Here is a 16,653-nt window from a genome sequence, read left to right on the forward strand (position 1 = left end):
TCTACAACTGATCGACGTTAGAGATATAGGTCTATAGTTCTGCACATCTGTTCGACGTCCCTTCTTGAAAACGGGGATGACCTGTGCCCTTTTCCAATCCTTTGGAACGCTACGCTCTTCTACAGACCTACGGTACACCGCTGCAAGAAGGGGGGCAAGTTCCTTCGCGTACTCTGTGTAAAATCGAACTGGTATCCCATCAGGTCCAGCGGCCTTTCCTCTTTTGAGCGATTTTAATTGTTTCTCTATCCCTCTGTCGTCTATTTCGATATCTACCATTTTGTCATCTGTGCGACAATCTAGAGAAGGATCTACAGTGCAGTCTTCCTCTGTGAAACGGCTTTGGAAAAAGACATTTAGTATTTCGGCCTTTAGTCTGTCATCCTCTGTTTCAGAACCATTTTGGTCACAGAGTGTGGACATTTTGTTTTGATCCACCTACCGCTTTGACATAAGACCAAAATTTCTTAGGATTTTCTGCCAAGTCAGTACATAGAACTTTACTTTCGAATTCATTGAACGCCTCTCGCATAGCCCTCCTCACACTACATTTCGCTTCGCGTAATTTTTGTTCTGTGTAGGAATATAATATGAGAATTAATAAAGCAAAAACAAAAGTATTGGCATGTGACAAAGAAGATGAAGTGAAAATCCAAGTTCATGTAGGCAATGAACTGCTTGAAAAAGTTGGTAAATTTACTTATCTGGGCAGTAATATTACCAGGGATGGAAGGAGCAAAGCAGAAGTGAGAAGTAGAATTGCTCAAGCCAAGGCTGCTTTTAACAAGAAGAAAAACATATTAACATCTAAGAGCATCAGCCTTGAAATCAGGAAAAGATTTTTGAAATCATATGTGTGGAGTGTGGCATGCTATGGGTGTGAAACATGGACTCTCGGGACAGAGGAAGACCAGAAGCTAAATTCTTTTGAAATGTGGTGCTATAGACGCATGCTCAAAATAAAATGTATCGGCAAGGTCACAAACGAAGTGATTCTGGAAAGAGCAGGTGAGAAGAGAAGCTTCTGGAGTTTCATTGTTAAAAGAAGAGTGCAATTTACAGGCCATCTATTAAGACATAAAGGACTCCTGAACACAATCATAGAGGGATATGTCGAGGGAAAAAGTCCAAGAGGAAGACCACGACTGAGGTACATGGATCAAATCGTGAAAGATGTGGGATGTAACACCTATAAAGAAATGAAGAGAAAAGCTGAAAGACGCACATTGTAGCTGTTGCAAACCAATCCTTGGATTGACCACTACAGAAGAAGAACAATTTTTGTTTGTTTGCGAGGCTTTGGCTATGTTTATGTTTGCTGTGAAGTTCCCTTTGCTTCCGCAGCAGTTTTCTAACTCGGTTGTTGTACCACGGTGGCTCTTTTCCATCTCTTACGATCTTGCTTGGCACATACTCATCTAACGCATATTGTACGATGGTTTTGAACTTTGTCCACTGATCCTCAACGCTATCTGTACTTGAGACAAAACTTTTGTGTTGAGCCGTTAGGTACTCTGATATCTCGTGGGTTGAAGTGACGGAAAGCGCTGCGGGATCCTTGGAGTGGCCCGTGAACAATCCACGTATACTCGTACATAGAACAAGAAAGTAAATAAGCTGTCTAAGGCGAAGCGATGTGTCCAAAGACGTACCCAAGGTTAGACTGGCTGGCTGAGCGAGAGGCAGGTGCTTAAGTACTCTATCGGGGGCGCCGCTATTGGCCGCTGGAACCACGAATTCCACTGTGGCGCCCTCACACTAAATGCGGGCCAGGAGGCGGGCGCCGCCACAGCTTATGGCGCGATGGTGCAGAGACCTCTAGGGGTCTTCGACGTCCATGACGTCTGGCGGGGATTCAAATTCCGCAGCGCGCGGTACCAGAATTCAGTTGTTTCTGGGATGTGGTGACATTTATAGAGACTGAAACAATATCCCAAAGAACAGTGTAGGGCCGACCACTTGTGTCATCAGAAAGAATGGACGGTTATTTGGCTGTAAGGGCACGGCAGTACAGCCTTAGTACTGGATGGCAACTGTCATCTCACGTCGCAGCTTGTTAGAGATCTGCTGTCTGTTTACCTCTGGCATGTCTTGACAGAAGGTAATGTGGAGTCATCAACATTCCACTTGGACGGTCGAACGGAGCGCCAATGTTCTTTTCACAGATGAGTTCCGATTTCGCCTGGAGAGTGATTCTCGGCGGATTCGCATCTGGAGGGTCCATGAAACACGATTTCTGGACCCAAACATTGGGGAAAGAGAAGTAATGGTTCAAATGGCTCTGAGCACTATGGGACTTAACTTCTAAGGTCATCAGTCGCCTAGAACTTAGAACTACTTAAACCTAACTAACCTAAGGACATCACACACATCCATTCCCGAGGCAGGATTCGAACCTGCGACTGTAGCGGTCGCGCGGTTCCATACTGTAGCGCCTAGAACCGCTCGGCCACCAAGGCCGGCTTTGGGGAAAGGTTGGAAAAAACGAAGAACTTTTTTTATTACTTGCTGTATTGTTTCCATTGTTTCAAGTTTACTGTCAGGTTTTTGTATCATTTTCTGGAAAAATAAAAGCAACCTTGCAAAATTTCCGTTTGTTGCCTTAATTTTGGACACCAGTGTAGCCGGGGGAGAAAGTTGGTGTTTGAAGTTTAATGAGAACTTGCTGCCGCAGCGAAAAATACCTTACTTTTAACTACTTCCATCCCATTTTCCTCATCATATCCTGCCACCCTCTCCCGTATTTCGAAATCATATAAAACGAGCTGTCCTTGTTTGAACTTTTCCTATGTCCTCCGTCAGACCTATGTAATACGTATATCACACAGCATCTCAGTACTCCGGAAGAGGGCGGAAAAGCGCAAGATAAGCAGCCTCTTTAGTGACCAGCCACATTTTCTAAGTGTTCTGTCAATAAATCGCAGTCATTGGGTTGCTTTCTTTTCCCACAACATTATCTATGTGCCGGTGTCAATTTTCAGTTGTTCGTAACTGTATTTAGGTGAGCTTACAGCCTTTAGATTTATGTGATTATTGCGTAACCGAAATTTATCGGATTACTTTTAATGCTCATTGGATGACTTCTCACTTCTCATTACTGAGGGTCAACTGCCACGGTTTTAAACATAAATACGTCTTGTCTGAAGCATTTCTAAATTAGTTTTGATCACCTATGACATTACATGACGGTAGATGACAGCATCATCGGCAAACAATCTAAAAGGTCTGCTCAGACTGGGTCCTAAATCGTTAATGTAGATCAGAAACAACAGATGGCCCATAACAAACGGTTAAATGGCTCTAAGCACTATGCGACTTAACATCTAAAGGTCATCAGTCCCCTAGACTTAGAACTACTTAAACCTAACTAACCTAAAGACATCACACACATACAGTCCGAGGCAGGATCAGAACCTGCGACCGTAGCAGCAGCGCGGTCCCGGACTGAAGCGCCTAGAACTGCTCGGCCACAGCGGCCGGCTGGGCCCATAACACTTTCTTGGGGAACACCAGATGTTACTTCTGTTTTACACGATGACTTTCTGTTACCTGTTCTGACAGGAAATCACGAATCCAGTCAGACAACTGAGACGATACTCCATAGGCACGCAAACTAAATAGAAGTCGCTGCGAGAAATGGTGTGTAAGGTTCTCTGGAGATGTATTAATATGATTCTTGCCGTTTAGGGCCAGACGTAGCAAGAGTTGTGGAATGGGTTTCTTCTTGGTTGGGAAACAGTTGTTTTGATTTCGACGTTATTGTCACGTCTGTGTGTTTTTCCCTTCTGTTTCAGATTTGAAGAGTTATATGGTATGTTAAATACTATATGTATGTATCGCATTCCGAATAAGTTTCCTATTTCTCCGTTCATTGATTTGATTGGAAATGTAGTGAACAGAACTTGATGTTGTTGAGTAGATGTTCGACTCCTTACTGCAAAAGGTCAGGTCTACTGGTGTTTAGTGGCCACTTACTGCTATTATAAGGAAAAGGTCACCTTCAGCAAATACCTGTAATTTACAAGAGAATCGTAAATGATATGCTCTAAAATGTAGCGTTTCATATTTTCGGAAGATCTTTAGGAATCCAAAAAGGACAGATGTGGGGTCTTCTTGTTGTTGCAAGTTATTACTCTACTCTCGCTCCCATTGGTAAAAACCATTGTACTATTGTAAGCAATTACTATTCGCTTTCGCAAGATCGCGTCGAACAATGTAACTTCCAGGCAGTTTGGTGTGCTACTGTCGCAGTGGGCAACACGACTCTTATGTCAGACCGTGATGACAGAACAGCCCTCAGATAAACGCGTACTCTTTCATGACAGTGGGCTTAGTCTGCTCTATCGGTGTACAGAACAGTCCGCAATCAATACATAAATGTTTCTTTACAAGTGTTGTTTCAAATGCGGACCACCACGATCACAACAGTGTCTAGTGCGACAAAACATCCACTGGCGTGCATGCTCAAGAATCCCAGGAGTCCGGTTGCCTATCTGTTGCTGTTGCGACATCCCTAGCAAACAGGTCGAGCTGAGTCTCGTAAAATAGGCTCCTTACGTGCCTCCAGAACAAGAAGTCTATTTTCACTGTCCATGGAAGAGCACCATGGCGACCTATCGCAGCTTGCATTAGGGTGCTTCTTAAATACAGTGCAAAACGTGCCTAGTTCCTGTTGTGCTCAGTTTGCACAGATCGATGAATTCTCAGTTGGACATTTTGTAGTAACTGTGCGGAAGAAACGTTTTGTACTATACTCTGTTCAGATTACCGGAAAGTACGTAAGGTATAATCACATTTATATTTCTTTAGTGGTGTCATCAGTCCCACAATAAATGCTCTCCATTGCCAACCTCTTCATCTCAACAGTAGCACTGTCACCTAAAGTCCTCATTTATTTGATCGATATATTTAATTCTCGGACATTATCTCCATATTCTTATGCTCTACTGCTCCCTCACGTACCATCAATATATTACTTGATGTGTTGGCACATGTCCTATCACCCTGTCATTTCTCCTCAACGATTTCCATGTGTTACTTACCTCGCCTATCCTAATTTTCAAAATGTTTTTGTCGCACCTCATCTAAAACGCTTGTACTCTCTCCTTTCCGATTATCCCACAGTCCACGATTCACGTCCACACAGTTTTGTGCTCCACACGAACATAGTAGAAACTTCATCCTCAAATGTATACTGCTAGTGGACTTACTTTGGCAACAAAACTCCCTCTTTGTTTGTTCTATGTGTATGTCCTCCTCTCTTCACCCACCATGTGTTATTTTGGTGCAAAGGTAGCAGCAGGGTGACTATGTTGAGAAATAAATATTTAGACATGAAGAATGAAGATGTAGAATTTTAATGACGTTTGTTTAAGTTAAAAAACTTTGATTCCCATAAAAATTTCCGAGGCAGTACTTTTTAGCACGCTCTCGAACAAGCCCTCTTTGAGAGGACCGCTGGGAGAACAAGGGCGACTTCCTGTATCAGAAGTATTTGACTACGATAGCTGGTGACTGTGATTCAGAAGCCGAGTAGTGACTGGAACTGAAGTCGGGCCTTAAAAAGTTTTAATTACCGATCAAAGTCAGGACCCCTAGGCGTAGAAAACAGAAAATCGCCGAAAATACCCGTCACCCGCCGCCCACTATATCGATACATTCACAACTTCGTAGGGTTAACACAGCTGCTCACGTTCTCCGTTTTATGAACTTGACAAACCTGTCTAAGGACATTTGATTATGCTGTTTTTTTTAATCCTCTGCCTGTCTATGTCTTTTATAGTATTGTCCCTTTTAGTTGCTGCTTTAACCTCGTGCCTCACTGTGCATTCCTAACTTAGTCTGGGCGCTAATGACCATTGTAGTTGTGCGCCCTAAAACCACAAAAAAAATATCGCGTGAGGGTTTTTATCATACCATTCATGGGTTTTTCTATTATTGGAAACGCCCTCTCTTGTGACTTGGCGTCGTCTGTAAACAGCACAAAAATATCAAAACAGTGCTTGCCTGTACACTGTGTAAGAATTTTCAAACTTTATTCGAGATGAAAGTACACTGCCTTCTGTGACTTCACCTTCTGTGGATGATGCAGATGTAATTGTTGGTCATGCAAAATTCTCGAAATAGTTGTTCAACTTTGTACAGAGTTTGTGGAACACGCTAGCTACTAGTGGTTGGATAGTCACCAACCGCGTGTAACTCTCGTACAGATTGGGTGCGGTGGCGTGTCTCTGACGTCTAGGGTGCCGCTGTCGTTTTTGTACCGCTCTTCCACTGTGATGAGAGAAACCTTACATAAGGTGCACATTGGAAAACTCTTCATGAGTACATCAATCCACATTATTGTCTGGTACTGCTAAATACATCTAACACTGCCCCAAGAACAAACCCAAGACAGAACCGAGGAATACTGAACGTAAGATAGCGGATGAAGAATATAGTGGACATTGCTGTTTGTGAGCAGAAAGTAGCGTGAGTCAGTGGAGCTAGTTTGCTTACGAACGAGAGACACAGTGCATACCGTGAACAGCTGTGGTGCGGGTACTTTAAATACAATACAAATATAAATGCGCGTAAGAAATCAAACTAAATGCAATTATTGTGTGACAAGGCATGGTAGACTACAGTCACTTACACCAAAGCACTCAGAAAATTTCCCCAAAAATTATCCATAATTTTTCACTGTAGATCGACTCACTCACTGTACTCCGTTAGTAACTGTGAGATGGCATTGTGGGAATCACATGCACAAAATGTGTACACATCTTTCAAACAGCAGAAAAGGAGCAAAAGAAAAATAAGTAAAAGTGCTGGTCGCATTCGGTGTGTAGAATTATTTAAAATATGGCTATCTCCAGTACTTCAGGTGACTACATGAATGAATATATTTTGGAAATCATAGAAAAGAATGGTAAGTATGCCAGTATACATGAAATTCGTAGACACACACTGAGCAGGTCAATACTCAAACTATAATGTTCTATCACCTATTAAAATGCCATAATAAATTGCCAAAGGAGACAAAGTAGATAATTACATGGAGATGACAAAATTCATGGGATAGCGATATGCATGTATACAGATAGCTCCAGTATCGCATAGACAAGGTATAAAAGCGCACGGCTTTGACGGTGTTGTAATTTGTACTCAGGCGTTTCATGCGAATAGGATTTCGACGTGATTATGGGCTCACGACGTAAACCAACAGACTCTGAACGCGAAGTGGTAGATGAAGCTAGACGCATGGGGAATTCATTTCGGAAATTGTTAGGAAATTCAATGACAGTGTCAAGAGTGTGCCAAGAATACCAAATTTCAAGCATTTTCTCTCACAACGGACAACGGTGGCCGACGACTCTCAGTTAAGGACCGAGAGAAGTGGCGTTTGCGTAGAGTTGTCATTGCTAACAGACAAGCAACACTGCGTGAAACAACCACGATAATCAATGTGGAGCGCTCGACGAACGTATCTGTTAAGCCAGTGAGGCCAAATTAGGCGTTAATGGGCTGTGGCAGCAGGCAACCTAAGTTGCTAACAGCGGGACATCGCCTTCAGCGCCTCTCGTGGGCTCGTGTCCATATTAGTTGCAACCTAGACGACTGGAAAACCATGCCCTGCGCGGATGAGTCCCGATTTCGGTGGACAAAAGCTGATTGCAGGGTTCGAGTGCGCCGCAGACCTCGTGAAGCCACAAGCTCAATTCGACAACAAGGCACTGTGCAAGCTGATGGTGGCTCCATAGTGGTTTGGGCTTTGTTTACAAGGAATGGACTGGGTTCTCTGGTCCAAATGAACCGATCATTGAATGGATACAGCTATGTTGGGCTTCTTCGAGACCATTTGCAGCAATTCATGGATTTCATGTTTGCAAACAAAGATTAAATTTTTATGTGTGGCAGTGCACCATGTCACGGGGCCACAATCGTTCGCGACTGGTTTGAAGAGCACTCTGTTCAATTCCAGCGATTTATTTGGCTACCCGTCGAACATTTATGGGTCATAATCGAGAGGTAAGTTAGCGCACAAAATCCTGCACCGGCAACGGTTTCGCGATTATGGAGGGCTGTACAGGCAGGTCCGCAGCTCGTGGTCGTGCGGTAGCGTTCTCGCTTCCCGCGCCCGGATTCCCGGGTTCCCGGGTTCGATTCCCGGCGGGGTCAGGGATTTTCTCTGCCTCGTGATGACTGGGTGTTGTGTGATGTCCTTCGGTTAGTTAGGTTTAAGTAGTTCTAAGTTCTAGGGGACTGATGACCATAGCTGTTAAGTCCCATAGTGCTCAGAGCCATTTTTTTTGTACAGGCAGCATGGCCAACATTTCCGCATGGGACATCGAACGACTTGTAGAGTCCATGTCACACTCTGTTCAATTCGAGCGATTTATTTGGCTACCCGTCGAACATTTATGGGTCGTAATCGAGAGGTAAGTTAGCGCACAAAATCCTGCACCGGCAACGGTTTCGCGATTATGGAGGGCTGTACAGGCAGCATGGCCAACATTTCCGCATGGGACATCGAACGACTTGTAGAGTCCATGTCACATTGAGTTACAGCACTAAGCTTGGCAAAAGGAGATCCGTAACTTTGTTGGGACGTAGCCCATGATATTTCGTGTAAAGCACAATTTTATTTAAGAAGGTAGTCAATACTTTGCTGTTAAACAAAGCATGATACAAAAGTAAAGATTACTTTGAAAAGTCGAAGTGTTGGTTAATAAAATAGCGACTAAAACACAGCTGTCATATTGCAGTAAACTTTCACAATGTAATGAATTTGATTGGTTAATTGCACACACTGATTCGTCCATTCGTAATGCTAATGTTTCAGTGCGCCTGTGAGCTCAGCGTCTCACATGATGAGGAGGCGCTGTCTTTGAGGTATGTGGACAGCAAGACACAGACGCATTGCAGTATATTTGAAATACTGAAATAATCTGGTATGTACGGAAAATAGGAACTGAAAGACACTGCATAGCTGAACTGCACAAATTAAAGGGTCGCTTTTTTTGACACCAAGCCACATTCTTGCATTGCGACACAGAAGTTTGAAATTTGGCTCAAAGCTGCCTCCGCAACAGTACAAAAGCTTGACGCCCTGTGAGTCGGCGACGCTTCAGACAGCAAGATGATGATACATGTGAGAAAAATGGGACAGAGGTCAGTAGTTCATGTTAAGTGTGACGTGTGTTAACGATGTCTCCGCCCGCCGCCACTGTGGACGTGTGACACGATGGGAAGGCCGTAACCCCCTCCCCCCCACTCCCTCACTTAACTACGTCTCGCCATTGCTCTTGACGCCTCTGCGATGAAGGTCAGAAGCGCGACGCCCAGCTCTGAAATCACACGGTTCTCCTGTGTGTGATCGAGGAATACATTTCAGACACACTGCCGCTCAGAATCGTCACGAAGATTTCTAAAGGTGTGAAAGGCGTTAATGAAGACCAACCCTTTCTTTGATGCGTTCTTACACTCACATTTTGCTGTCGAAAACGATTGTTAGAAGTGCGATGTGCAACAGGATTTCGTTCTTGACAACTTTCGTCGCTGCTGACACCCTGACGATTCAACCGTTCTTTAAGGACAATGCGGTGCTGCCAGCCAATTGAATGTGATCTGATCATTTGGAATGCTGCTCGACCGCAATTTTTGCTTTGGTAGTACCATTAGGGACCGTTCAAAACCATTCAACGAAAATTTAACGTGATCCGAAGCGTCAAAAGGGTATTGATGGTTTCTTAGCTCCCTGTCTTGCACTCTTCTGTAGCGAGACCGTGGGAGATACGACAATGATACGTGGGTGAATATAGCGGCAAAGGGTCTCTGTAGCACCCCCCGGCTCAGCAACATCCTCTCTGCCAGCCGCACACTTTTTTTAAGCAACTTAAAAATGCACTGTGTAAAGAAACACCTCGTCCAAGCCATATAGGCTCCTGCAGTCAGGCAACCCCATCGATACCCTACAACTGAGTGGCACTAAACTGCTGCTCCAGTATCTGCTGATGAGTGTGCAGAACGTCTACACCAGAGCAAAAACTTTAGTCGCAATACACTCCAAAGACGTCATATCTCGTACAGTGGGGCTGCAGCCCCACGATGTCCTTAGAGAAGGACACAGGGTGTATCAGCAGCGTCGAAAGTTGTAAAGAACGTCGTCCTGTTCCACACGACGTTGCAAACATTCGTTCTGACGGCGAGATGTTTGTAAACCAATGCCTCAAGGGAAGGGCTGGTTTCATTGACGCCCATTATACTACCTCCTGAGGCCTTTCCGTGTCGATTCTCAGAGGCGATGTGTTCTTCGGCCACCCATTACTAAACTATGTGATTTCACGGCGTTGCGTTGCGGTCCTGACCTCCACCGCAGAGGCGTCAAAGGAAGAAGTGATGTGTGGTTGCTGTCTGAAACGCGGCCGTGTCCGAGGGCGATGTTGCAGGGCACCTCTGAGCAAAATCTTACACTTCTGCGTTGCAATGGTGACCATTTATTCTTTTACACAATAAAGAAGAATTTCTCCTAGTGTAACAAGTAAATGAGTATTGTACTTTACACATGAAACGAATGAAGCAGTGCAGTTGTTAAGACTCTGGGCTCATATTCGGAAGCATAGAGGTTTATGTTCTGTCTGCTCATTGTGATCGTGGTTTTCTGTTGTTTTCATAAATAATTTCACGCGAACGCTGGAATGATTACTTAAATAAGACAGTGGCCAACGACCTAAATATATCAATATATGTACTAGAATCGACATATTTGTCGCCGAAGAACAGGAACTGAAAACATTTCTCGTTTATTCTTCACACTCACAAGAAACCACTTGAGTGCTAGGTCGCAAGTTCAATCTGAAGTAAGGCTCATTTTAAGTGGTAACATTCACGACAGGAAATACATTAGCTGCTAATGACTCATCGTGTGCATCAGGAGGGCGATAGGAAATGAGTGTCCGGTAGGAGCAGAAATCAAGCTTCTATGGAATGTATGCATTATTCTTTACAATATGGAAATCGCCTACATTCAAGAAATGCTCAAAACAAACCACTGACTTGCACCATGAACACCGAATGAAAAATGGCAGGCCACCGTGATCACTAAGATTCGCACCATCATGAAATCGAACTCCTTGGGAGCTACAAACTGTGAAGGTCGTTCAGCTAGGTATCCACTCTTAAATAACGAACATGGAATCATACTGGCGTAATGCGGTGATGAGAGCTGGTGGAATGTGATGGGATGCAACCGAATACGAAACGCTGTGCCGTGGAGCTTATCCTGAAACTGGCCACCCTTAAAGGCGTAGCTGCAGATAGTGCGACAATGTGTTCTACAGGCACGGAGAAAACAAACATCCAGAGTCTGAAATTGTCCAGTGGTTCTAGGTGCCATGAATTGCAATGTCACACGCTTTCCAGGAGGAATAGTTTACTCTAAAGAAGGATGATATTTATCCGCAGACCAGGAATTACGCAAAAGCAAGTTATTTTGACCAGCAAGTTGCTAAAAGCAGTGCTCATGGCACAGTTGTAATTCTCTTACTCCAATTTTGCCACTCTCTCTTGCTGTGACTTGAATATTCGCTACTGCCTTTGCAAGATCATGCACACAACAAAGAATAGTAGGGGCCAGAGCACCTCCTACATCTCGCAGCACAATAAATAACTTTCCAGCCAATTTACCACGCAGATTAACAATCGGCATATTTATATAAGAATGCGTTAGGCACTGATGTTAGTTGATCTTGATAAGACTCTCTTGGTGCGTCCCCTTTTCTTATGCACTACACGGTTACACTGTTGCGGAGTTATTCTAAATCTGTACATAATTGTTTTTTTTTTTTACTATGTTGTGGATTATCTTACACGTGCGCAATGATGTTTAGTACCTGCTCCTTGGACAATGATTGTCGTTTAGTATGTTCCACTAGAGACGGATTTTGTCGCTCTTTGTCCGACGAGGATGATAAACTACATGACCCGACACCTGTTTCATTATCACTTTCACTTGTTAAGCGTGTGCGATCATCATTGCACTCCTTATGTACATCGACCGCACCGTCGAGTGTATACATCGCACATTCCACTGACTCAACTTTCGGAAACTCTAGTATTTTATCTGCCACCTCCTTCTCACTGCGGTTCCTTGGGTTCCTTTCTGACGAAATGGCAACTTCTGCAACTGTTGTAGATATAATGCAATGTGAAATTCTTTATGTTCCTTTTCGATGAAACAACAATTTCGGCGACTGTTGTAGGTATAGTACAATGTTCGCTTCATTTATCGTTGCCTTTGCTCTGCTTTGTACGAACACCACTAACACTGTAGCGCTGCTGAGAGTTACTCGTCGACTAAGTAGCTCAACTACACTCCGTAGCCTCACTCTGCCCACTGAATACCTCCAGTCCCGCCCCCTCTCGCCATTAGCAGCCAATATTGTGGCTGCATGGTAGACAATACGTGGGGTGTCGAATCCCTTAGACATCTTTGGTCATTTACGACCTTGCACTCAAGGGGTTCGTTGTGAGTTTTGAATATATGACACGTTTCGATCTTTCTGGATCAGCTTCAGATCTATGTAGTTGCTCCAGCTGGCATTGTGCATGCTAAACAATAACACATTTTATGACTAACGATAGATTCTTTTTCTCCAATGTTTTACTGTCAGTCGCACAAGCCACTATACAACTATATCCCTTTATTCTAGTTTTATTCTCTTTCAACTTTCCACCCCCCATTGTCTCGCTGCGTAGAAATACTAGAAGCCATCCGAGTTTCGGGAAAACAGAGCACAGTCTCTTCTTCACTCGGCCTTACTCCCCTTCGCGCAGAAAACTCACCGATTGACACCCAGCAGATGTGTGACCCTTCCACGTGGCTGAAGACGCATGGCAATTTTATCCGCGTCAAAATGCTACTCGAGGCGTAGTGGAAGAACACGAAGTCGACACACACAGCGCCTTCGTTGTCTCTGCGCAAGCCAGTGAGATCCAGCCGCTCAGACAGCAGCGTCATTACCCGAGATAGTATCGGTCATCATCGGAAACTTCCGCCAGGCTCCCTCTTTCGCGTACAGCAGACATATGAAGATCACTTGAATCTGCCCAGGGCATGTATTATTTTATGGGGCGCCTGAGACCACTGGCGAAGCATGCGCTTAGCATCTGTGTGTGTGTGTGTGTGTGTGTGTGTGTGTGTGTGTGCGTGCGTGACATTTCCTACACCTGCAAATATTCGTGCACAATTAATGACGTACCGATAAGTCACTGTGTCAGGATACATAGTTGCTGCAAGCGGGACTCATTCGACCATCATCCACAGCCCTGGCTGAAGCCTGGACACGGCACTTTTGACACGCCGGGTTGTAGCCTGTTGCTTCTCAATGCCGGCAGTTGTGACATAATACGTGAATTTTAATCCAGATGCACTGAATTTCTTCCCAATTTTGACGCTCTACTCTCCTAGTCTCTGCCACGCAAGAAATGGATGCACTCCTCTCTTTAGTGCTAGAACAACATGTACACTCCTGGAAATTGAAATAAGAACACCGTGAATTCATTGTCCCAGGAAGGGGAAACTTTATTGACACATTCCTGGGGTCAGATACATCACATGATCACACTGACAGAACCACAGGCACATAGACACAGGCAACAGAGCATGCACAATGTCGGCACTAGTACAGTGTATATCCACCTTTCGCAGCAATGCAGGCTGCTATTCTCCCATGGAGACGATCGTAGAGATGCTGGATGTAGTCCTGTGGAACGGCTTGCCGTGCCATTTCCACCTGGCGCCTCAGTTGGACCAGCGTTCGTGCTGGACGTGCAGACCGCGTGAGACGACGCTTCATCCAGTCCCAAACATGCTCAATGGGAGACAGATCCGGAGATCTTGCTGGCCAGGGTAGTTGACTTACACCTTCTAGAGCACGTTGGGTGGCACGGGATACATGCGGACGTGCATTGTCCTGTTGGAACAGCAAGTTCCCTTGCCGTTCTAGGAATGGTGGAACGATGGGTTCGATGACGGTTTGGATGTACCGTGCACTATTCAGTGTCCCCTCGACGATCACCAGTGGTGTACGGCCAGTGTAGGAGATCGCTCCCCACACCATGATGCCGGGTGTTGGCCCTGTGTGCCTCGGTCGTATGCAGTCCTGATTGTGGCGCTCACCTGCACGGCGCCAAACACACATACGACCATCACTGGCACCAAGGCAGAAGCGACTCTCATCGCTGAAGACGACACGTCTCCATTCGTCCCTCCATTCACGCCTGTCGCGACACCACTGGAGGCGGGCTGCACGATGTTGGGGCGTGAGCGGAAGACGGCCTAACGGTGTGCGGGACCGTACCCGAGCTTCATGGAGACGGTTGCGAATGGTCCTCGCCGATACCCCAGGAGCAACAGTGTCCCTAATTTGCTGGGAAGTGGCGGTGCGGTCCCCTACGGCACTGCGTAGGATCCTACGGTCTTGGCGTGCATCCGTGCGTCGCTGCGGTCCGGTCCCAGGTCGACGGGCACGTGCACCTTCCGCCGACCACTGGCGACAACATCGATGTACTGCGGAGACATCACGCCCCACGTGTTGAGCAATTCGGCGGTACGTCCACCCGGCCTCCCGCATGCCCACAATACGCCCTCACTCAATGTCCGTCAACTGCACATACGGTTTACGTCCACGCTGTCGCGGCATGCTACCAGTGTTAAAGACTGCGATGGAGCTCCGTATGCCACGGCAAACTGGCTGACACTGACGGCGGCGGTGCACAAATGCTGCGCAGCTAGCGCCATTCGACGGCCAACACCGCGGTTCCTGGTGTGTCCGCTGTGCCGTGCGTGTGATCGTTGCTTGTACAGCCCTCTCGCAGTGTCCGGAGCAAGTATGGTGGGTCTGACACACCGGTGTCAATGTGTTCTTTTTTCCATTTCCAGGAGTGTATATGTCATCTTCACTCAGGTCAGAGCCTCTATCAAAATCGTCTCTTTGGTTAACTCGGTAACCTGATTCCTATTCATTTCGAGGTGAATTCCTGAAATTTCGGCTTTATTGCGAAAAAACTGGTATCCTTTTGGAGTCATCTCCAATGATGAAAGATTACAAAGTTATTAGCATTCTTATTGCTGTGGCCGCCCAGTTCATACATCGTAGCTCCTTTTGAATCGGCATCCCAGTTCACGTCCAGCCAACACGGGATGCCTGCATCACAGGGCGCATATTTACCAGGAGCACCTACGACGTCTGTGTTGTGTTGCCAACACAAATATTTACCGGCGGCCGCAAGACAAGATACCAACGGCTGCCAGGGACCGCTACCCATTCGCGGAGCCTGCAGAACAGCTTCACCAGAGGTCGGAGGTAGCGTAGGGACTACTTTTATACGCCAGGCACGTCATCGCAAACACTTCCGGCATATATATCCGCCAAACGGGCCTTATAGGGCGGCGCACTGCCGGAAAAAGGGCAGTTCGAAGCACCGCTAGGAAGTATTTAGAGCTGCCACCCCGGCAGCCACTGCCATACATCTCTTCTAGCTGGCCTATCTCTTTCAGCTGGACTTGTATAGTCGACGAACATCTAGACATTGTAGAATTGTTTATTGTAATCTCTCCCCGTGAAGAGTTGAGTCTTTTCTATTATTATTTGTTATTTTATATTTGTGACGATTCGCAGTTGGGATCGAGTCTGTTGTTCTTTTGGAACTTGTATTATGGTTTTGTTTTCGTGAGTCCAGTAAATTGTTTTTGGACTTGTGTTTTCCACATTTCTATTCTGCTAGCGCAGACACTTCACTTATCGCATCGACTTTTTTCTCCCACAGGACACCATCTATACATCTGCTTCTGCTGTATTGCAATTAAAATTCTAATGTAATGTGTTACGTACGTATTCATTGGCAAAATTCATTTATTTGCATGAGATCTTTGAGTATCTAGTTTTACCTTTATCTGTTGGTATCAATTACGAGAAATTTTAATATTTACTGATATGTAATTGTTATTTCAGTTTATGTTTCGAATTTCTGTGACTGAACGTTTGCATGTAAATGAAGTGCGCTTATAAACTATGTGTACGGTATAGACGTGTATATGGAGCCAGTCTTATAGTTTTTATAGGTTTTATAGGTCAATAAGCAAGTATAGTGAGGTGGAGATTTGTTGGGTAGCGCAATGATATTTGTGAGTCGACTGTAGTAGTTGTACTGAATAAAAGAAGTACATATACCAATGAAATTTCTTCCTGGCTGCTTCCAAGTTGTCGAGGCTCTCATTGAAAATGTACATGCGCAATCCACGCATAGCATTTTTATAATGCCACTCGAAGTCAATGTCTGCGACGTCACAGGGAAACAGTTTGCGGTCGGCTTCTCCCATATGGCCCCACATGCACACCAAGTTGTCGTCTTTGAAAGTCCACTCTTTAGTGGTAAATGTCTCCAGGGCTTGCACGGTTCCATGAATACGCGAGTACACGTTCCACAGTCTGCAACATACACGCGGTGTCAATGCTGCAAACAGATCATCCTTGTCATGATTAACAGTGAAGCTCATAGTTAAAAATAAAAATTTTATTACATGAAACATCGGAACATTTTGGTAAATCCTAAATATGTCTATGACTGTTCCATAAATACAGGATGAAAGTAAATAAAACCGACAAACTG

The 16,653-nt window shown here is 45.1% G+C and overlaps 1 protein-coding gene across 2 annotated transcripts in view; it reads right to left on the reverse strand.

Annotated features, from left to right (window-relative positions):
• LOC126455446 (fatty acyl-CoA reductase 1-like) overlaps positions 1–16,653 on the reverse strand; it is a 238,813-nt gene that overhangs the window by 12,836 nt on the left and 209,324 nt on the right. Inside the window, exon 8 of one of the 2 annotated variants that reach the window (XM_050091196.1) lies at positions 16,215–16,472. In XM_050091196.1, the coding sequence (XP_049947153.1) occupies positions 16,215–16,472 (258 nt within the window). Of the gene's footprint in view, positions 1–16,214; positions 16,473–16,653 lie in introns of those variants that run through there. The other variant, XM_050091197.1, reaches the window with a different exon arrangement.

This window comes from Schistocerca serialis, chromosome 2 (assembly GCF_023864345.2).
Source record: "Schistocerca serialis cubense isolate TAMUIC-IGC-003099 chromosome 2, iqSchSeri2.2, whole genome shotgun sequence".
NCBI lineage: Eukaryota > Metazoa > Arthropoda > Insecta > Orthoptera > Acrididae > Schistocerca > Schistocerca serialis.